The sequence below is a fragment of the Neolamprologus multifasciatus genome, chromosome 12 (genome assembly GCF_963576455.1).
Source record: "Neolamprologus multifasciatus chromosome 12, fNeoMul1.2, whole genome shotgun sequence".
Taxonomy (NCBI): domain Eukaryota; kingdom Metazoa; phylum Chordata; class Actinopteri; order Cichliformes; family Cichlidae; genus Neolamprologus; species Neolamprologus multifasciatus.
The window spans coordinates 8,857,629-8,880,808 of NC_140450.1; the positions used below are offsets into that span (position 1 = coordinate 8,857,629).

Sequence of the window (23,180 nt, forward strand, 5' to 3'; positions counted from 1 at the left end):
GCTTTTTGGAAATAAAACCTTTTATAGAACTTAAAAACATCTACAGGCTGCTTTGTTTTTAGAAGCGGGATTACTTCACTGAGCCTCCAGACGTGAGGCCTGTGTTTTCTTTGGTTGGACCATTTCCACTTAAATCCACAGACAATCCAGTGTTCAAAGAGCCCTTTTTTCTCATAAATAACAGCGGAAAACACAAGGGTCTGTAAACACAGCAGCAGCTGGTATTAAACTCCTCCCTGGATCACATGTAACACAAGGGAACGGTTCAGGCTATGCAATGTACCATCAATGATGATAGTGGTTATTTAATAAGGACAAGCGGTGCAACTTGTGAACGGATGTTTTCATTTTCTCCACATAGACTGGTAAGATTTTAAAGTTTTAATGGTTTGTGTGTGCTGAGGGTGTATTATTGGTGTTTGGACTATTTAGAAAATTACTAAAGTAATGTTTTGTATTAATCTAGTAAATCTTTTTGTTAATCATTAGAGGGTTAATTAAGCAGCATCCTTGTCACTTGATTGCACAGAGTAAGACATGGTAATATCTCTTTTAATATATGTTTTTTTTTTTAATTTTAAGTACATAAGGGAGTAAGAAAAACTTTTAACTATTTGGCATCATTAAATGGGATTTCCCATCCTGCCTTTACTGGACTAGCAGCAAAAAAAAATCCTGGCACAACTTCACCTGCTTCCAAGGTGCATGGAGAGGATAAAAGAATTCACAAAGCAGGAACTCCAGCAACACTTGAACAACTTTAATAATAGACCAACGCGTTTCGGCTTGTGGCCTTCATCAGGGTCATCCATTTACTGGACTAGCCCCAGCTGACAGTGTAAGCAAAGCATTGCGATGACATAGTAGCGTCATGCACTGCTGAGCTGTCTGCCCATAGCTCTTTAAGTCAATAAAAGGACTTCTGTGTGCCAAACAAGCTGGGTTTTGCTAAGCAAAGTTAGAGAAAACTCTGGAGAGGCATTTGACTGCTCATGTGGAAGTCAGCTCCAGTCATGTGCTAGTCCTTCTCTGATCAGTGCCTAATGAGTGGGGAGTTATGACGTCCTGCTAAGCCTGTGTGATGATCCTACAGCCTCAGACTGAGAATTGCAGCTTAGGTTGAAGAATTTAACCTTATAAGTTGTTATTTTCCCACATGTGTCTCAACTCTCATGGTTTGGGACATGTGAAAACCAGCAAAGCGTTGTACTGTGAGCTCAACTCTGTGGCAGGTTCGGCACTCAGCTGCACAATGGCTAACTGGGACTATGACTATCTGATCAAGCTGCTGGCTCTGGGGGACTCGGGAGTGGGAAAGACCACCTTCCTCTACAGGTACACTGACAACAAGTTCAACCGCAAATTCACAACCACAGTGGGCATCGACTTCAGGGAAAAGAGAGTGGTGAGTACATGTTAATGGCATTTAAATTATAGGGAAAAAACATTTCAAAAACTCAGTAAGGCCAGGTAAGCATTTTACACATTTATCTTTTTAAGTATTTTATAATAATTGTCAGATAATGTTTGATACAGAAACTTTTAATAGAGTACACAACAAATTATTATTTGTCAGGTTAATGTGGGGTCACCAGAGTCAAGAGAGTCAAGAGTCAAGCATTCTAGTGGAGATATATTGTAGGAAATATAAAAGAAGGAAAGATATGTTTGAAGGGATGATCCCCAGACTCCCTCCAATATTGATCTCCACCACTGAAATCTGCATCTTTAATATTAAATGTTATTTAACCTCCTAGGACCTGGTGTCTACATATGTGGACATCACATTTTGGGTTATTTAGACCAAAATACTCAATTTTGCTCTACATGGGCCTGATATCCACTTACGAGGACATTATACTGCTACTGTTCTATCAAAATTTTAAACGAATATCCTCACACGTGGCTCTTATTTTTCTTAAAAACAAAAATAAGGTAAAAAAGAAAATCTGGTAATTCTTTGTTTTTACATTCATCGGGCCCCAATCAACCCAAATATCAAAGAGAAATTAAAAATGCATGTCGTGGAAGAGTTCGGGTCTTAGGAGGTTAAAAAAGTTTTGTTGTCTTTGTGTTAACAGTCATATGTTGTACTTTTTTGTTTGTTTGTTTCACTGATTTCTTGCAATAAGTCACAATAAATTGAGGCGTTCGGTTTGTTCTGTTTTAGTAGAACTTTTCACATTTATTGAAACTATTTTAAACTTTACAAGAACTGTAGAATCTCTCAGGCAGATCCCCCAAAATCTGGTTTTTCAAATCAGCAGAAAGAAAAAAGAAAGACAAAGAAAAATCTGCAAATACTCACTGGACTAAAAAGCGATCTCGATCTGAGAGTGTTCTTCTTACTTAAAACAATAATAAACAAAAAGTATGCATATAGAGGGTAAAATTATTTTCTGTCTTCATCGTCTGTTAGAAAAAATGTGTTATAACTCAGGTTGTTAGTTACGTGGTAATAACAATCTGTTGACGAAACTCGTCTTAGGGAAATGATTAAAACAAAATAGAGAATTATAAACCAAAAGTTTAATACTTCCTTCTTGAAAAAATATAACAAAGGACAAAATTAAATCCTGTAAATCCTTAGTAACCATGATTTTAAAGCTGAAGTAGCAACCCTAAATGTATTTTTCCTGATATAATCAGTCATACTCAAAATGCTACGTGTTATATGGAAATCTCTGTAGTCAAGTCTGTAGCCAAGAGAAAAAGAACATATCTATATGAAACTAAAAACATTAGTGTGGTATTATGTTGCCAACACAGCTATGGTCATGTTGAGTTTTGTCCATAAAGTAGACCTGTTATATCAAATCATACATTTTGCTTGATTCCTATCATGAGTGTAACTGTGTTGCATCCATCCACTGCTAATCACAAAGAAAGGACACAAAACGTAAAGCAAAAATTGTGTAATTTGGTTTGGATGTCGAGTATTTTGAACTTTTTGGGTTGATTACTGGGCTCTGTGTATTGCTTTAGGTTTATACGGGGACAGGTGTAGATGGGGCAACTGAGAAGAACTTCAGAGTTCACCTTCAGCTCTGGGACACAGCAGGACAAGAGAGGTAATTACTAAACTTTTCTTTGTTTCATAATTCATAGTTAATATTTCATAAATAAATGTGTTTCTGGAGCATCAAAACATTATTTATCATTTTAAAAATCTTTGCACCTGATAATTAATTCCTCACACCTGGTTTATGTAGTCCATTTCATGTCCAGAATGGATTTTGCCTGAAAATAAGATTTTTTCCACTTCCATGTAAGTATCTATATAACTTTTTATGTCTGGATTTCTTCTTACATCATTCATAAGATTAAAGATGACCATAAGTCAATTTTGTAATTGAGCAAAACTGAACATTTCTTACTTTGGTGAAATCCCAGTGGTCATGTAAAATGATAGTTTAAATACATTATTAATTTTTATGACAAATTAAATTAAAACCTGAGGATAAATGGTCTGAAAGTGAGTTTATATGCTCTTATATTCTATTATCAAAACATTTTTTCTGCTAACACAAACTATAAGTAGGCCTTATTGAAGTGTGCATAGTTAAATACCTCAGTTAAGTGTAGAAACAAAAGTTTGTGAGTTTGCCTGAGCGCTGATGGTAACAAATACAGTAGTATTTAAAGGCATAATGAGACAGCTTTTGTTGGGATTTGGTACCATGTAAATAAAACTGAACTGAACTGAATAAAAACCTATTTAAAAAAAAAAAACTTAAATTGTAGGCTTTTTTACTTGTTTGCTTGAACTTTAAACTGAACTACAGTCCTGAGTGCTTTTAATGTCTGTTTATGTATATTTATGTTTCTTGTGTAATCACTTTAAATGGTTAACTCAAGCAACTCAGTGAGGCTGCACTTTGATGCTTTGAGCTAAATGCAAGCAAATGCTGAAATTTGCTGATTTGCTCTAAAATCAAATAAATACTTCAAATTCTCTCTGGCCTGATGCCAACATTACAGGAAATCCAAAGAGTTTTGACAAAATGTATATTTCAATTTAAAATCTGTGTGGAAGCGTGAGCCAGAATATTGAGGCATTCAACTGATTTCAATCCTGTAAACTGCTAAATACACCCCATGATTCAGTGTCTTCTAGGACTACCTGTAGCAGTCATAACTTGAAGTTACTTGAATCATTTTTTGTATGATTGCATCAGCATCAGCATTGTTATGTTTTGAGCCACTCTTCTTTACAATACTGCACTGAGGTTTGCTGGCATTTCTTTATGCACAACTCTAATAATGTCCTGCCAAAATATTTGTCTGAACTTTCACACATTGCAGCATCTGGATTCTTTTTCAGCATTTTTTTTGTAGATTTGTTTGATATTATAGTTTTGTTGCATCATTTAGTTTCAACCAACTTTAGCTGTCAGGCACATGATACTTTGGTATGCAGAGGGTTTCATGATTGACTAAATGACTGCAAGGTGCCCAGGTTCTGTGGTTGCAAAACAAGCTTAACTCTTAACCCTCCACTAACAGTCTTGACAGGTGGTATAAGGTGTTTACCTTGATATGCTGTGTTTGGTTTCCTCCAAGCTAAACACAGCATATTGTGCATTATGGACAAACATCTCTGCTTTGGTGTCATCTGTCCAAAAGATATTGTTCCTGACATCTCTTTGTTCTGACATGTTCTTTTTAGAGAGAACAACTCTTCCATACAAGCCACACTTGTTCAGTCTTTTGCTAATTGTATTGTCACAAACTTTCAGTGTTGGGGAGTAACGGAATACATGTGCCGGCGTTATGTATTTAAAATACAAAACATGAGTAACTGTATTCTGTTACAGGTACCGTTTAAAAAGGTGGTATTCACAATACAGTTACTTTGTTGAAATAAATGGATTACACAGCGGTCTTTTCCTGCTTTATATGTTAAGCTATGCCCTCTCTATTTTTGGTAATTCCACACTGGTGGGAACCCAAACAAATCACATTAAGAGACTCTAATGTCTGTGTCTCAATCTTACAACCCATGTCACCCCTACTTGCAGCCCGTACAATGATGTGAAGGAATATTTTTATTATTCAAAAAATTATTTAATATGAAGGCAACAGGCAGAGTGTTACAGGCATAGCCCTAAAGGATGTAGCCTCATGGGCAGTGTAGTCCGTGCTGCAGGGAGAATGGACTCCCATACTCATTATCTGTCTGTGTGCAAGGGAGGGAGAAAAAGAAGAATGGAAAAGTACGAGTTGTCACCGACCAGAAACGGGAGCTGGAAGCATGTAAATATAAAAATAACCACTGCAGCCAAATAGAGTGCCTGACGAGCCCAGTTGTAAGTAAGCTATTAAGGCTCGACTGTACACTGTGTTTGTGTGTACAGTCGTGTGTACACTAACCCCTCAATGCTCCAGAGGGGTGCATTGATTCTGCTTTAATGAGATCCTCACACTTGCTGATGATTAGTTGATTAAATGTATTTGATTAGCAGCCCCCTGCTTCTACTTACCTTCCTGTAGAAGCATTAAAGGTGTATTCAGGACTGCATAGTTCTTACTTTAGTGTAGCCACTCTGATGTCACGCACTTGTTACTGAAGTCCTATTTCTTTGAGCCCTCTCCATCATAGCTTTATGAAACCAGACACCATGTGTACAAGGTGTACACAGACTATAATCAAGTAACCCACACATTCATAAGGTAGTGGCTAAAGCATACTCTGCTTTTATCATCCTACTTAATGTTACGCTAAGACTTGAAACTAGTGATAAAGACCATAAACTGGAATAACTTTTGCTGAGGCCACTGAAAAACCAAACTAAAAGCTATTTTCTCTTCTTGGAACCAGAGTAGTTACCTCCTAGAAACAATGCAAGTAACATCTTCCATCCTTTATATACAGTCTGTGCTAAGAAAAAACAGTTTTAGCCTTGTGGGTCTGCTGGGGATGCAGTTACAGAAATCCCAAACGCCAGTAGGATTCTTGGGTCCATGAATGTTGTACTGTATTTAAATCCATTCAGCAGGTGCTTAGACATGTGAGTTTGACATCTGCTTTCTATAAAATCTGCTTTTTCTTTAGGTTCCGCAGCCTCACCACAGCTTTCTTCCGAGATGCCATGGGCTTCCTGTTGATGTTTGACTTGACCAATCAGCAAAGTTTCCTCAATGTCAGAAACTGGATGAGTATGTTTCCACTGAGCCCCCTGTTCTGCTTCCAATCAATATATTTAGTTTTATGTTGCTGCACAGATAATAATCTCGACTCATTCTGAGTTTCTTCTCATGTATGCTGAGGCTTTACGTGACTTCCTCTGTGTTTCAGGTCAGCTGCAGGCCAACGCGTACTGTGAGAGTCCAGATGTGGTGTTGGTGGGCACCAAGGCAGACGTCAGAGACATGAGAAGTGTTCACGCCAGGCAAGCCAGAGATCTGGCAGACAGATATGGGTAAGGCCTTACAAACACTGTATTAATCATAAAAATATGTCTGTACCCATAAAGAGACATAATAGTGTACTTTCATACTTGTTTTTTCTTTTTCTTTTTTTTTCCCTCTGTGCAAACATAAATATGGCTGCTGTTTGTTTGTTTATTAATACTGCCATGGTATTCAATTAATAACCAAACTTCATGTGACAGCAGTTTACAGTTTTGTGTATGACTTTTATTGATCTTATGTCCTGTTTTATTTTTTTAATATTCAGAAGACTTATTAAGCCTGACATTCTACCACATTAAATATAAGGTTACTGTAACCTTTTATTGCTATTGTTCTGTGGTAAATTATTATTTTATGAATTGCTTTTACTCATTTTAGCTTCTCCAATTTTAGTAGGTCTCTCAAAAAACTTTCTCTTGGCCTTCATACATTATTACCTGATTCTAGTAACGATGCCAAGTGTACAACATAAAAAAGACATCCAGTGTGTCCTACTAGATTTCCTACAGATTTATAAATGACAGATGAGAAGGGGATAACTTTTGGACTTTTTGCTGATTTGTGCACAATATCCATTATTATGAATAGATGAAAGTGGTTGCCTGAACTGATGAGTTCATTTGAGCCAGAAGTGTGAATTATCCCAAACGAGACCCCATTTTCCAAGCTGGAGCCCAAAGGGGCTTTTCAGCATGACCAACAAATACAAACTGACAGTGGGATCATTATATTTTTACAGCCTAATTGCTGAGAAAGACATCATCAGCCAAACCAAAACGAACGACACTTTATTAAAATTGTTTGCTATCACTACTCTGGTGCTATCCTTTTAAATTTTACATTTAATATCATTTTATATTTATATAGCTTCATCTGGTAACTATGACTTAGAAGTTTGTGTTTTCCACAGGTTCATGATGAGTTAATGAGTTCAGATTAGAAATTATTTTCTCTTTTCCTTGAAGATGACAGAAATCTAGTTTTAATTCTGTCACCATAAGATGGTGCTGGTCAACAGTTTTCCCTGATCTTGGATCTGTAAAAAAAACTTTTACAGCAAAGACTTATTTCGGATTGTAAAACAATAAGCAGTTTTAGATGCTAATCATTTCTAAGATCAGCTAATGTTTTTTTTTTCTTGTTCCATATTCTCCTAAGCATCCCGTACTTTGAGACGAGTGCAGTGACGGGTGCTGATGTGGACCTGGCGGTGACCACCCTGCTGAATTTGGTGATGAAGAGGATGGAGCAGAGCACATACGGGGGCCAAGGCTCAGAACCCAATGGCAGCCCTGTCTCCAGCCATGAAGTGGAGGAGGCATCTGGGAGGAGAAGGTGTGCCTGCTGATGTTGCAACCACCAGCTCCTCTTTTCTCTTTTACACCATATATCACTGCATTTTGAGATCCTACCATTTTCTTGAGATCTACAACAGCCTGTGAAATGAGACATTTGAGATCCTAAAACCAAGCAAAATATAAGCCCATACTGTACATGAAAGGAGAAGAGCTTTGGAAAGTTTCATTTAAAGCGTTATTATTGTTACAGTATAAATTCGTCTTCTAGTGTTATTTATTCACACACTTTGTATTGTCAGAAACAACATAAAAGAAAACTGCAAAATGAAACAACTGTATGTCCACTTATAAAAAACTGCAGTACTATGTAAAAGTCTCGAACCCCTTATTTCTTTATATTTTGCATCCAAGGAGCCAAACTTTCTTATTATGTTGGTCTTTACTTTCTGAAGGTCATTCAAAGTTTTTCTTTGGACACTGGCTGTTAACACATTATCTAAAGATTTTTTTAAGCCACTTTAGCCTGACTTATAATCATTCACTGGAAAATATGCAACTCAACAGATGAGCCAGTATTGTGTCTACACATAGGAAACAACTTGGCAAATAACCAGTCAATACCTGTGTCTTTCAAGCTCTTTACGATTGAAAACTCAATTTTTTACCTTTTAAACTGCATTTCCATATATGTATGTTTGAAAAACATTCCTGGCCCTTATTCCCATTTTTAAGTAAAATAGTGGTCCAAAGACTTACACAGCTCTGTGAACAGGTCGAATATTGGCTCTTTTGACATGTTTGTACAAACACACCACAGATAAAGATATGGGTTCAAACAAATGCCCCAGAGTAATTTTTATAATTCAAAAAAATGATTAAAAATATAGATAGATACAAGACAGATAGAAAAAGTAAGTACACTGATACATTTATCTTTCTTTAAGTGTAAAATTGGGTGGTTGGGTTGCTAGTGTTTTGAAGAACTTTATGCAGTGATATTTAAACATGTGGTCTGTCTTATTTAAATCTTTGACATCTTGGGTGTGTTGTTCTTTTTGTCATTGAAATGTGCGGTGTGAGTATCTGAAGAACTCTCAGACTTTCTACAGAATTCTGTGAAATCTTTTGAAATAATCATTCCACTGTAAAGTAAATCATATACCAGTGGCAAATATAGTCCCCAAATCTCAGTCGTAGTATGTGCAGGTAACTGTTGGTGCCAGTGCGTACATGTCTACTCTCCAAAGATGCTCAGAATGCTGATAAAGACAAAAGCCTTCTCTGGGCATACAAAATCTAGGAAAGAGAAGACCAAAGGGTGCTTTCCAGAGGAAAGTCATACTAAGTGTGATGCATGATGTTGAAAATTTTCTGGTCTGGGGTTGCTTTGCTGCCTCAGGCAGCTGGTAGTCAATGATTCCACTCAGTCACAGATAATGTGAGGAAAGTTGTCTAAAAGTGGAAGTTAAAATTATCCAAATCCACTAACTGTATATAAAAGATGGACATAGCCTCTGGCTTTGAATGCCAATACAGACTTCCAATTAAAAAAAAAGACTTCCCGTTCCAAAGAAGTTTTGGGGGGGAAAGGCCCTTGGCTCTCAATAAACATTTTCTTGATTAATTTATGGGCTTGTGGCAGTTTCCAGTTATATTAAACACATCCTGAAGTTCATATGTTAAAATGTAATATTTGTAATAAAAGATTTTTGATTTACAAACTGTAAATCCTGTTGTAGTCAGATCCAACACTGGGCTGGTAAGGTGTAGTTTTAAAAAGGTGTGATGGCAATGGTGAAAATACCCAGTGTGGGGCTTCACAAGAGGACTTCACTAGCCACTTACATACAGTCTATGTGTGTCCTGAGCACCACTGCAAATCCACCTAGGAACGGTTGGAGGGTTAATAACAGTGTGAAATAGTCTATGCAATAAAACCTTTGAGCATTTAAGAATCTTGAAATAGAGGAATCTTGCATGGAAGAGTAGTAAAAACACAAGAAGCTGAAATTCGGGGACAATAAAAATGTCTCTACATGTAAAGTATATGTGACTTTATGTGTAGCCACTATTTTAAGCAGAATAAGATTGTTGTGTGTGTAAATATATTGCAAAGCCAGCAATTTCATTAAGTTTATGTAGTTGTTGTTAGTTTACTTTTTTTAAAAATTATTGTAATCTCCATCTCTCATACCAGAGAAAAATACTGTTTATTTGACACGTTGAGGCATTGATGGAAGGTATATGCAGGCACATAATGCATATTTATCATGGAATATAATCAAAAAACATTTACTGTAGGACATGGTTTCTTACTTGGATGATTGCTGTTGATCGAACAACCAGGATAGTACAGTCACTTACATGATTTATGACTTTTATACAACATGTACATAAGCAGCATAATGGAACAAAATCGCCATGCAGATCAAACACAAGTACAGAAATGTTAAAGGGTTGTTAAAGAACAAATCCTGTATAGTGCTCAATTTGGAATAAACACATTTAATGTTTAGGTAATGCACATCACTGTCTGGTCATTTAAACATACTGTAATGCACAAAAAATATATATTACTCTGACTGGAATACAATCATCACAGAGTTTCTTGGCATCAGCATATTTTACACACATTCTGCACATTGATTTTTAATGTTACGAGAAATTTTTTTAGAGGAGGAAATGCCCAGCAGTATACCACTGGATATTTCCAACAAATAACTCTGAAGGAGGACATTCATAGCTTTACAAGGAAATTCTACAAATGTAGTTAATTAGGGAAATCTCTGCAAAACAATGGCCATTAGGAAAGTGTCAGCCCTAAAAACCTCAAATGTTTGTGGGGTTACCCTAGTGTTCTGAAGCCAAAGTGCCTCAAACTTGTATTCCTTTTGTATCCAGCAGGGGGCGACTCCCTTGACTGCACAAAGACTTCCTGTCCTATTACATAGAAATATGGAAAAACACCCTTCGCTCCTTCAGTCTGTGACATTTATAAACATTTTTATCATTACTTAATCAACTCAATAGGTTAGTTTTGTAAGTCATGATCAGGATATTGCAAGTCGTTAGCCAATGAGCATACATGTACTTAGTTTCTCAGCCAGATCCAGCCCTCACTTGCCACAGGCAGTCTCAAAACACCAAGGTGGTCACGGCGAAAACACTTAGCTTGAGGCTTCAAATTCAGACTTTACAAATCAGTGGAGGTGTGCAGGGCTGCCACTTTCATTTTTTATACTGTCTACTGCCATTAGTTGTCATAGAGCTTTCACAAATCAGTTTCCATTATTTCTACTTTAAGCACATGGTCTTTGGTGTACCTACAAAACATTCAGTGAAGGGACTGCTTAAATTATTCTTACACATCTATAACAATCAAAGTCCTAAAATTTGGCTGTCTTTTTACAAGATGTGCAGTTTCATGGTTGTTGCTTTTAATGTCGTGACTGCACTGTGATTTAAAGGTTAGACACACAAGTTAACGATTTGAATTAGTTCGTTTGAACAAGACGAAAGAACAGACACTACATATGGTAAATGTGCATGACTGCATTTCTCTGTGTGTTAAACCTCAGCCTAAGCTGGAATTTGCAACAAGGAGCACATGTTGCAGAGTCATGGGATGGTCATGTGGCCAGCTTTTATTGTTTGGGTCCAGTCTTCCTCAGCCACATATCCACCAGTCTGTTTCAGTCTGGCATGATAAGGTGGACTGTTTAAGACCCCAGGACTATCTACAGTTATAAAAAATAAAGCTTGTTCATTTTTAAGTTGATCTGTAGAAGTTTGGTCCCATGTGGAATACAGCGTTCTTTTTAGCCTTCAAACAGCTCTCATACAAAGACACCAGTGATATTCTTAAGGAATACACCACCAGGAATACAAACAATAGCAAATGACTAAATTTTACCCTTCAAAAAGGTTGTATAAAACTAGCCTAAAAGATCTGTTAGTGCCTCACATGCATTACCACTTAAATATTTCATGCTGTTTGTACAAGATGCAATAAGCCATATAACATTCATTCATTTTATCTTGCATCACGAATATTGAATTTGATACAGTTACGGTAGGAATAAAGAACATTTCTTCAATCAACAAAAGCTGTCTAATAAATAGTGAAGTTCAATCGTCAGCAGGGTATTTTGGACATAGTGGGAAACCTCAAGATCGGTTATTATTTAAAAAAGTTCTATTTCCTGATGTTTTAAGCCACACTTGAGCCATGATTTACATCACAAGGTGGTCCGAGTCTGGTAGCCCCTGGTCAAAAATGATTTTTGACATTTGTTTGTATGGTTAAACCAAGCTTGTGTTTACTAAGTGAGAATTTAAGCATTCTTATTGAAGCATGTTGCATAAATATGTTGTTAGTAAATAATAAATATCATAACCCACTTAGACTCTCTCATGTAACTAGCTAGCTAACATTAGCTCCCTAATGTTTCCATTTAGGCAGGAGAAAAAGAAACAATCTGAATGTGTAAACATAAACTTACAAGATCTGAAATTATATCATGTAAAAGCAAAACTACATTCCACTAAACAGCATTAAGTAGGCTAGCATAATCAACTATGCACAACTCCCTTTAAGCTAACAGTGTGCTAACCACAAAACCGTTCAGATTTGGAAGATATGTTACAGCTCAATAATAAAGTCTTTACTAATGATGATTTGGGGTTTTTCTGTTTGGAAACGACCAACATTTTCACATATTTCCACAAGGTTGCTAGGTCAGTGCTTTCTATTTTGGCCTAGGACACCCTCGCAAAAGCGATTCTTAATCTCAACAGTTCAATTCCTGGTACAGTTAAGGTAGACATACAACTTCCTCACTGAGCATTTTTTTTAGCAGTTGGTTGGTTGCTCATGAACACTTCAGGCATTTGGTTGTGTAGGTCAGTGTTCCCCAACCTTTTTTCCGCCATGGACCGGTTTATGGCCGACAATATTTTCACGCACCAGTCTTTCAGGGGTCGCGGATAAATACAACAAAATAAACCCAGTACTGGTACCAAAAAAAAGGAAGATTTATTCATAACACACAGGAAAAGACCCAGGAAAACCAAGTTAACGATAAAACCGATAACAAACCTGAAAACCATAAATTCCATAAATCACACCCAAGTCTCAACTCCATTGGCCTGGTACCAAACGACTCTGGGACCAGTCCGTGGCCCCGGGGTTGGGAACGGCTGGTGTAATTAACCCTCTGAAGTATTTACCAAGTACTCATTTATCCACTAAGAAGTCAGCAGGGCTCCTGAACAGGGCTAATTAACCTTGTTTCACTAAAATCTCACCAATACTCTGGGAGTAAGTAGCAATCCACCATTGCACTGCACCACATTCAAGAGCAATGCACGCTGGTGCCCAATGGCTCCCAATGGCTCCCAACAGAAATCCTTATATCAACACACAAACGCAAACAAGAGAGTGTGAGGGAGAGAAGCAGAAGCCTCTTTTACTATTCTTCCTGTCAGTTTGCAGGGAAACACTTGTTGTCAACCACAAACAATTATCACGTATCACTTAAAACCAACCAAAGTAACAATCCATGCACATCTGTGCTCCATTTTGCACATACCCATAGTTAATTTAGCGCACCCAGGCATCCACGCACTCTACCCACTTATATAGTAGGTACATTTATACTTTTAAATATTTCAGACTGTTTATTTAAAAACAGCATGACTGACTATTTTTCATATAAGCTTTGATGCTTCACCTCACTCTCCCACTCCTTTCTGTAGTTTATATATGTATACATTTAACCCACTGTGGCAGCATCTTCTCACTGATATCTGACATAACATAGCAGCAACTGGAACATAAAGTCTTAGTATTTCGCGTCATGGCAGACAGTCCGTTGTGACAATTTCGGATTAGGTCAAATACGTACACTCTTGGGTTTTTATTGTGAACTATTATTTAAAATGCATATTTTTTAAATCATCAAAAAGGATCCCAAAACAGCCTAAATTTTGTCCAACATAATTTTAACCATCAAGGTTAAGCTTAAAACTGTGTGGAAAACCCAATCTGGCAACACAGGTGCCTTTAACTGTGAAATAAATATTTTTACCTAATAACTTAGGTTTGATTAAGAGTGGTAAAAGAGCGGAAATAAATAGCTTGGCTCTTCTGAAGGATCATAAATTTTCGTTAGCAGATCTTTTAAAACTCACAAAATAGCATCTTGTATCTGCACGGGTAAATATTTTTAGACAATGTGTGAAAGATTTGCAGTTTTACAGAGTGGTTAGGTCAGGGATTACCATGTTTTGGGTTTGACCAGTGGCTTCCTGAGGTCCCAATTTAGTAAGCTAAATTTTAAACTAGCTTAGGTACAATATTCAAACTTGGTAATAGAATAGAATAAACCTAGAATAAACCTTTATTATCCCACAAATGAGAAATCTGGGATTTAATCATGAATTGGCAAGTAGATGGAGCTGTTGCTCCAGTCTGTCATGTATTTTGATATTTTAATTGTAAACATCGGTTCATTTATACATGATGATAACAAAACTTGATGATCTCTTATCAGAAATTACTTGGCTAAATTTGATCCTAAATCAAGTAAGTTTACCATTACATATATTTTCATTGTTACTGATGGAAAATTATCCTCGTAGTCTTGTTGGTAGATTTTGGAAATGTCTCATTTTCTCAACACCTACATAATGAAGGCCGGTAACACGTTCTGCAGTTCTGATCTAATGATCACAAAACACCTCTCCATGAATTTATGGCTTATTGTTGGAATGTTGATTATTATTCCAAAAATTTTTGAAGTGGACAGTCAGGCTGTCTACAGAGAAAAAAGACACACATATATTTATATAGAGTACAATCTTGTAAACAAATACCATCTTCTAGAGCAGTGCAGATTGTCTGACACCTCGTGGGGGAAAAGGCCTGAAAACAGGAACCGCACCTCTCTGGAGGCATTAAATCTGATTACAAAAAACACTGATCTAACTCCTTCCCTGAGATTAGGCAGTGATTTCAGTGTACAGAATTGGTATACTGTTGTAAAGGTGATTAATCGATCTGTTTCAAGCAGAAGTGGAAATTTACTGCGTCCCCACAGCTGAATCCCCCGTAGACTCCAGTTAAAATAGATGTCTGTTTGGCTCAAACTATTTAGCCAGCAGTCATGCAAAGGAGAATAATGAAAGCAACTGAGCTGCATGAAAGCCCCTAACTGTGGTGCCGAACACAACATGTTGAATGAATAACAACGCTGGGATCTGCAGCTCGAGTGAGCCTGACATCTTCATGTAAAATTACAACGTGACACGAGTGTGTGTTTGCAGGATGATGATAAACTGCCTAAACACTTATCATGCTTATCATGTGTGCCACAACAGAAGTTTGAACTGAGCTGATGTATGTCGGTAATGGTCTCTGGAGTCACGTCTTAAACCATCCCGGACTCATCGAATGTCTAAGAGCAGTGCGTCAAGCTGAGTTTGATAACGCCTTCCCTGTGCAGCTTGTAGAGCAGCTTGAACTCGCTGGGCAGCTGGTGGGTTTCCTGCCACTTAGTGGTGAATTTGGTCCCTTTCTTGTCGTAGTAGTGGTACGGCAGATCCTTGCCTGTGTTGGGGTCCCAGCCAAAGGGCCAGAAGCCATAGAGGTGGATCTCATCACATATGGCTGAGGCCAGCGTGTACATGAGAATACCAGTGCTGAGACGCTTGGGAGAGAGGTTTTTAGTCTTCCAGTATCTGAGAAGAAAACAAATAGATCACAAATTGACTGTAACTTTGTGTTGTCTGTTCAACATTTTATCATGTAATGTACAGTTAAGCACATACATGTTTGGATGGTGATACAATTTTTGTGATTTTGTGTCTGTTCACCACCACAATGAGTTTTAAATCAAATAGTCAAGATGGAGGTGCAGATTTTCCATTTTAAATCAAGCGGTTTAACAAAAGTATTGATGTAACTAAAGTACAACCAGTCATTCACCAACCAATTATAGGCCTGTGTGGTCATGCTTTTAGTGTTTGCCACACTTTAAATAAAACTACCATGTTGGTGACACCAGGGTTTCAGAAATACTCCCACAATATTCCCACATTTACATCAGTCGGTGCTGTCATATCAATGCTTTCATATTAGCGGTGGATTAAATTGGTCTTTGTACTGCCTGTGGTTCAGTTTTACTTGTTACATATTAACAAGACATCCAATAACTCTCTGATTTTTAGCTCATCTGGCCAAAGGACAGCGGCCAGGTGTCTTTCCATCTGTCCATTTCATAGTTCATAATAATTATTATTCCTTCACGATTACCACGCAGGTTTTTGTGAGATTGCGCAATGATCAACAAATGGGCCTCCTTGAATGTGATCAAGGTCAAGGTCACATGCATTTTCAAAGAATCACTTACTTGCTCCCAGAGTATTGGTCACATTTTAGTGAAACACGATTCATTTGTCCTGTTTAGGAGCCTCCCTGACTTCTCAGTGGATTTCAGTTCTCATTAGTTTGTGTAATACAGCCAAACAATAACAACAAAACTTATAGGTTCTGTGATTCACATATTACAATAACCTGTCAATTGTGATGGATCATGAGTCGGATGAGCTAAAACATCACTGGCATTCCAGTTATTGTTATCCTGTTTTTTCCTTTTGCATGTGCATCCTGTGTTCCTGTGTGCACTTCTTTGTCTGCGTGAGTTTTGTCCTGGTCCCTCCTTCACTTATTTCTTGTTTTATTTTGAAGGTCATATCCTCAGGTGGTTGTCTGTGTGTGTGTGTGTGTGTGTGAGTGTGTTTTTACTGCCTTCCTCTGTTCTTTTCCCAGCTTTGTTAGTGTCCCTTCACTCGTACTGTGTATTTAGTTGCTGTCTTTCCTTTTGGTGTTAGTAAGATTATAGTTTTTGCAAACCCTGTGTTTTCTCTGCTAGATTTCTGTGTTTGGGATTTATGTTATTTTCTCATTTTGAGATGTTTCTTCATGGATTTAAGTTGTTTTTAGGCTTTTTGGCTGCCAATAAAAGCAGCCTGTTTTATTTTGTTTTGTTTCTTTTTCTTCAGTGTGACATAAACCTCTCTGTTCAGTCAATAAAGTTAGAAAGCATTTCTACACCTAACCGATAAACATTTCTCTGAGCAACAGGTGGAGAGCAGAAACTGGGTGACAAGGAATGTGAATATAAAGAGCTGCAGGAACCTGGAACTGATTGAGGATTTTGCATGACTGGTTGACCTGGGATTTTTCAGTGGATGTGTGGTTTGAAATAAGGAAATAAGGTTTTTGGTTAACAGAAGCTTTAGCTATTTTAACATTGTGTTCCATAGTATAAACTTTAAAACTACAGCCCTATGATAGGTCTATAGTCTACCATCATTTATTCATAGACTTACAGAACAGTAGTGCAGTACAATAGCATGATAGTCTTTATAAAGGTTGCAGTAAATTGTGAATTCTGATGATTATTAAGCATAATAAAAATTTCTTTATTGCAGAAATGTTTCATTTTCTGTGATAATTAAAAAGCCTATGGAAAAATCACATTGGTTTCCAGGTTTGCCTAAAAAATCCTCCATCCCTGCAAAGCTCAACAGAATCAGATCTTACTTGTTCACGTCGTGCATGATATTTCCTGGCCAGGCCAGTTCAATCTTCAGCTGTCCCTTGTGCTCCACAAAGAAATCCACCAAGGTCCGAGTTACTGTAGCTGAGGTATGAAGGAAGAAGGCAGGGATCCACAGGATGGCTCCCTCCAGTTTCTTTAGGTTGAGGAAGAAATTATTTCTGTCTTGAATGGTCAGCAGGTTATTGTAATACCTCTCCAGGATGCTGGGGTTAAAGGTGGTCAGGTTGGTCTTCTTGCCTACATCCTTGGAGTAGATGTCGGTGGGGGCAAAGTTGCAGCGGAAGACAAAATCGGCTTGGTCAATTTCAGGGCCACAGTGGCTGCCGGTGAGAATGCCACTGTTTCCCACCACGGCACACATGCTGTAGTGCTTATTGAGGATGGGAGAGGTGTCGGGAAGCAGGGATTTGAAGTTGTTACTGATGGAGAAAACATACTTGTGGCTGGAGTAGTCAAAGTGCATCAGCTGGCCAACACGCACGCTGCTCTTTGTAAGGGAAAAGTTGTTGGGAATGTTGATGTAGTTGAAGATATCTTTCCTGGAAAAAAAAAAAGATGTTAAAAAAAAAGTCCAAAACCAATCACAGCGACTACATCCCTTTTTTATTTATAGCATGTTTGGCACATATATATATATATATATATATATACAGTGGGGCAAAAAAGTATTTAGTCAGCCACCGATTGTGCAAGTTCCCCCACTTAAAATGATGACAGAGGTCAGTAATTTGCACCAGAGGTACACTTCAACTGTGAGAGACAGAATGTGAAAAAAAAAAATCCATGAATTCACATGGTAGGATTTGTAAAGAATTTATTCGTAAATCAGGGTGGAAAATAGTATTTGGTCAATAACAAAAATACAACTCAATACTTTGTAACATAACCTTTGTTGGCAATAACAGAGGTCAAACGTTTACTATAGGTCTTTACCAGGTTTGCACACACAGTAGCTGGTATTTTGGCCCATTCCTCCATGCAGATCTTCTCAAGAGCAGTGATGTTTTGGGGCTGTCGCCGAGCAACACGGACTTTCAACTCCCGCCACAGATTTTCTATGGGGTTGAGGTCTGGAGACTGGCTAGGCCACTCCAGGACTTTCAAATGCTTCTTACGGAGCCACTCCTTTGTTGCCCGGGCGGTGTGTTTTGGATCATTGTCATGTTGGAAGACCCAGCCTCGTTTCATCTTCAAAGTTCTCACTGATGGAAGGAGGTTTTGGCTCAAAATCTCACGATACTTGGCCCCATTCATTCTGTCCTTAACACGGATCAGTCGTCCTGTCCCCTTGGCAGAAAAACAGCCCCATAGCATGATGTTTCCACCCCCATGCTTCACAGTAGGTATGGTGTTCTTGGGATGCAACTCAGTATTCTTCTTCCTCCAAACACGACGAGTTGAGTTTATACCAAAAAGTTCTACTTTGGTTTCATCTGACCACATGACATTCTCCCAATCCTCTGCTGTATCATCCATGTGCTCTCTGGCAAACTTCAGACGGGCCTGGACATGCACTGGCTTCAGCAGCGGAACACGTCTGGCACTGCGGGATTTGATTCCCTGCCGTTGTAGTGTGTTACTGATGGTGACCTTTGTTACTTTGGTCCCAGCTCTCTGCAGGTCATTCACCAGGTCCCCCCGTGTGGTTCTGGGATCTTTGCTCACCGTTCTCATGATCATTTTGACCCCACGGGATGAGATCTTGCGTGGAGCCCCAGATCGAGGGAGATTATCAGTGGTCTTGTATGTCTTCCATTTTCTGATGATTGCTCCCACAGTTGATTTTTTCACACCAAGCTGCTTGCCTATTGTAGATTCACTCTTCCCAGTCTGGTGCAGGTCTACAATTCTTTTCCTGGTGTCCTTCGAAAGCTCTTTGGTCTTGGCCATGGCGGAGTTTGGAGTCTGACTGGTTGAGGCTGTGGACAGGTGTCTTTTATACAGATGATGAGGTCAAACAGGTGCCATTCATACAGGTAACGAGTGGGGGACAGAAAAGCTTCTTACAGAAGACGTTACAGGTCTGTGAGAGCCAGGGATTTTCCTTGTTTGAGGTGACCAAATACTTATTTTCCACCCTGATTTACGAATAAATTCTTTACAAATCCTACCATGTGAATTCATGGATTTTTTTTCCACATTCTGTCTCTCACAGTTGAAGTGTACCTCTGGTGCAAATTACTGACCTCTGTCATCATTTTAAGTGGGGGAACTTGCACAATCGGTGGCTGACTAAATACTTTTTTGCCCCACTGTATATATATATATATATATATATACATGTGTATGTGTGTGTGTGTGTGTGTGTGTATACATATATATCCCATATAACAAATATGCAAAATTAGACACACAAACAATTCACTTGTTGGTTTTGAATGTTGGTTGGACAACACAAGCAAACAGAAGACTGTCTGATTTCCAGACCAGAAAATACTCAAGTTTCACAAAGAAGACAAGCAGAATTCAGTTAGGAGTCAAATCTTTTACCTCTGCTGATAAAAAGCTGTCTTGTTGAACTTCCATTTGGACGGTTTTCCTTGGAGCTCTTCGTTTAGGGCATTAGTTAAGGGGATGAAGGAGGGGTCCAGGAAATTCATGGCGAACTGAGACCTGAAATTAATGTCCACAAAACATTGGAAGCTGAGTCATCATGTAATAACAGCAGCAGCTATACTGGCTGCTGTTTAGAAAGATCCAATCAGATCTGCTCCTGGCACACTTTGGTCGATCTGCTTTTCATATCAGCCCCTCAAAAGACTTTCATGGTTAGAATAACTACAGCTAAAAATGTTCAAATGATTCAACTGTTTGTTTGTTTTTTCTCTTTAAAGAGGAGAGTGGGAAAAATTAAAATATTTAGATATTTTCTAGTTAAAACTTGGATTCATGTTAAGACTTGGGCACTAGTTTTGTATTAATAAAGGACATGTGGAAATCCCACTTAATACATTTCCATGCCCTTTATGTAAGTTACCTTGAGTTATTTTTCTGTATATATGGTCAACAAGTCCAGCACGTTGGACAGCTTTATGTTTGATTTAAAGGAGGCATAAATGAGTTTAGACCCCTTTGGGTTTTTATTTTATTTATTTATTTTGTAGAGAGCCCCTAAAAACTATTATTAGTATTAACTGTGGCGTATTTTATTATTATTTTCTGGAATTATCTTCTAATGGTTTATTTTCCTAACTTTTCTATTGACAGCAGTACAGGAAAGAATGAAAACAGGTTTTATGTCCAGTGTTGTTGATGTCATGATATACAGAGCGCTCACACGCAGGCGTGGCTCGTGGCTTCTCAAGAATAATAAGACTTTTGTTGCTGCAGCAGAAAGAACACGAAGAGATAATTACATGACACAAATCAGTGATGCAGAATTAAAACACACTTTAACTGAAATACAACAAAACATTGCCATGACTTATAAAACTCATGTGCATTATTATTTTCGTTTGTTACAAATTTCGATTCCTATTCTGATTAAATTGGGCTTCAGTGTTTGTTTACGATACGCTCCAGATCCAGGTGACAGCAAGTCAAAAGGATGTTACCTGTCTATGTCCTGCAGCAGCCTGTATTCAGTTTGCTATAAAGTGATATGGATCAGTTTGTCTATCATTCACTATAACAATTCACCAAAAATGATAAAGCTGTAGCTTCTGTTTTACCCACATTCGCATAACTAAGCAGTGTGTTGTCTTTTTGTCGACTGGGAATCCCCCGCTAGCTCTTATAATAATTATTATATTATTATATTTTTGTCATTTTCCAGTTTCTATTTGGGTGAGGAGGATGGAGAGTGAGGGGGAGGACAGAGAGATCCTACAAGAAAAGTAAAAAGGAGGGAGCAAATAGTCAAGGTAGCTGGAAAAACAAAAGTTATTTTTCATATGCAGTTTTTCATGTAAATGGTAAATGCTGGGGCTCGAACCGGCAACCTTCCGATTACAAGGCGAACTCCCAACTCTTCATGGAGGCTGTTGTGCTTTCCAGTAGCGCACTTAAAAAAGAGAGTTTGTATTGTATGAATTCAGAAACCTTTACATAAAACAACTCTATTCTCAGTTTGTTTTGTGTGATTTTCTAGTGTCTGTACTGAATAATGATACTTTAAGTGCTTGATGATTTGGTGAACTGAAATAATGTTGTGCATGTTTCTCCGTTATTGAGTGTGTCATGAATCTCTGTGTACAGGCAGGAGATTGGATCCAAAATGCAGGACCCACAACACACAGGGATGAACTCAAAATACAGCTTTATTTACTGACAAAGGAAAGATATCAAACTAAACTAGACTGGGAAAATATAAACTAAACTTTACCGAAAGGAACACAGGGGATCACACAGCATGAGGGACGGCGCGACACGGAACATAGGGAGATTCTGACATAAATACACAGAAGGTAATGAGGGACGTGGGAACACACGGGGAGCACAGATGATGAGGGTTACACATAACAAGACAGGGAGGACACGGAACTGACAATACTGACCCAAGACGCGGACCTTAAACGTAACACAGGAAGGACACAGAGACGCAGACAGGAGGGGGGAGAGAGATCACGGGGAGATCACAGACATAACAGGCTGGGGAAACACGATAAATATGATGGAATAAAACACAAGGGGAAAAGGGCACACGAATTCACAATTAAATAAACACAAACACACAAAGGGAGACAGAGGGCAAAGACATAAGGGGAAATCTAATCAACCACACTGAACAGACAACCTAGGGATCTTAAGAATGCAAATGAACTTAATACAGAATGACAAAACTCACAAAACTCAAAACACTGGGTCAGAATGACAGACTGAGCCTTTGCCTGGGTTTGATAACTAAAGAGTCCGCCTTAAAAACGGGTGGATTCAATTGAAATATGATCAATAACCCTAAATTATTCATTCTTAGACACTACACTTAGACACTATAATAGGTCATCCAATTAATTGGGTTGCTTTTGAAAGTAACGTTGTAATGTTTATTCAATTAAATGGAGGTTTGCAAATGTGAAGAGGATGATTACATTTGGAAACAGCATAGCCTACTCCATTAACATTAATTACAAGGTACTGCATGAATGACATTATGATTGGGAGCTACGGCCCACTTAAAGTTTGAACCTAGACAGCAAGTATATATAGAAGGTAAAGTATGAAGTCTGGAGTCGTGCACAAAAGGCCACACTGTTTACATCAACCCAATTCTGCATCTGATCATCCATCCTCATTGTGATGGAAAAAAAATTCTCACTCACCGAAAGCCTGCATGAAACATAATCCTCGGGCCTCCCATGTAGTATTTAGAGGAGGAGAAGAGGCTGTCTTTTCTCAGAGACACGTAGCTGATGAGGGATAAAATGAGCACGGCGACGCACAGAATAACCAAACCCAGGGCCTTGGCGATGCGGACCATCTTGGGAGCGTTTTCATTCCTTGTATGTAGCTGCAGCGAGGTGTTGGCCTGCGTTGTTATTCCCGGGTCTGCACAGCGCTGCCGCCCGTCTGAAAAGCACACATAAACTGGCGCTCATCGGCTCATATAATCGTGTAAAATGGACGGGTGGTGATTTTCTGCGGCTGCATGATAAGGATGCCGCTGCTCGGTCCGCGCTCATTCCTCTTCCTCTGCTCTGCGGCTCGAAACCATCCAGGCTGCCGGGTTGATCAAGAAGATGGGAGCAGAAATGCGTGTCAACACATCCCAGACAGCTCCACCGCAAGCCGCGTACTTCAGCAGCACCAGCTGCACCAGCAGCATCACCACCTCCAATCCCACCCCCTCACACTCACGCTGATGCAGCTTTCGGCACAAAGAGACGCTTGTTCGGTAATTAGT

The 23,180-nt window shown here is 38.5% G+C and overlaps 2 protein-coding genes across 3 annotated transcripts; one reads left to right on the top strand and one right to left on the bottom strand.

Annotated features, from left to right (window-relative positions):
* The first annotated feature begins 132 nt into the window (after positions 1–132).
* On the top strand, positions 133–17,009 carry LOC146506396 (ras-related protein Rab-27B-like). Of its 2 annotated transcripts, XM_085178868.1 has the most exons (6): positions 133–365; positions 1,233–1,405; positions 2,986–3,071; positions 6,056–6,159; positions 6,299–6,422; positions 7,573–17,009. In XM_085178868.1, the coding sequence occupies exons 2-6, from the start codon at positions 1,253–1,255 to the stop codon at positions 7,760–7,762; spliced, it is 657 nt and encodes a 218-aa protein (XP_085034994.1). In that variant the 5' UTR covers positions 133–365; positions 1,233–1,252; the 3' UTR covers positions 7,763–17,009. The 2 variants fall into 2 exon arrangements, with proteins under 2 accessions (XP_085034994.1, XP_085034993.1); XM_085178867.1 differs by having other exon boundaries at positions 133–1,405.
* Positions 12,729–23,139, bottom strand: LOC146506397 (alpha-N-acetylneuraminate alpha-2,8-sialyltransferase ST8SIA3-like). Its single transcript, XM_085178866.1, has 4 exons — positions 22,600–23,139; positions 19,829–19,951; positions 17,320–17,877; positions 12,729–15,452 (listed from the first exon to the last, which is right to left on the bottom strand). The coding sequence occupies exons 1-4, from the start codon at positions 22,755–22,757 to the stop codon at positions 15,170–15,172; spliced, it is 1,122 nt and encodes a 373-aa protein (XP_085034992.1). The 5' UTR covers positions 22,758–23,139; the 3' UTR covers positions 12,729–15,169.
* Positions 23,140–23,180: the final 41 nt, after the last annotated feature.

Coding starts and splice junctions, on each gene's coding strand:
- LOC146506396 (XM_085178867.1), top strand. CDS start 1,157: ATGTGTCTCAACTCTCATGGTTTGGGACATGTGAAAACCAGCAAAGCG. Junction 6,160..6,298: donor CAATGTCAGAAACTGGATGA/GTATGTTTCCAC, acceptor TCTGTGTTTCAG/GTCAGCTGCAGGCCAACGCG. Junction 6,423..7,572: donor GATCTGGCAGACAGATATGG/GTAAGGCCTTAC, acceptor TATTCTCCTAAG/CATCCCGTACTTTGAGACGA.
- LOC146506397 (XM_085178866.1), bottom strand. CDS start 22,757: ATGGTCCGCATCGCCAAGGCCCTGGGTTTGGTTATTCTGTGCGTCGCC. Junction 19,952..22,599: donor ATGTTTCATGCAGGCTTTCG/GTGAGTGAGAAT, acceptor CATTAATTTCAG/GTCTCAGTTCGCCATGAATT. Junction 17,878..19,828: donor ACAGCTTTTTATCAGCAGAG/GTAAAAGATTTG, acceptor TTTTTTTTCCAG/GAAAGATATCTTCAACTACA.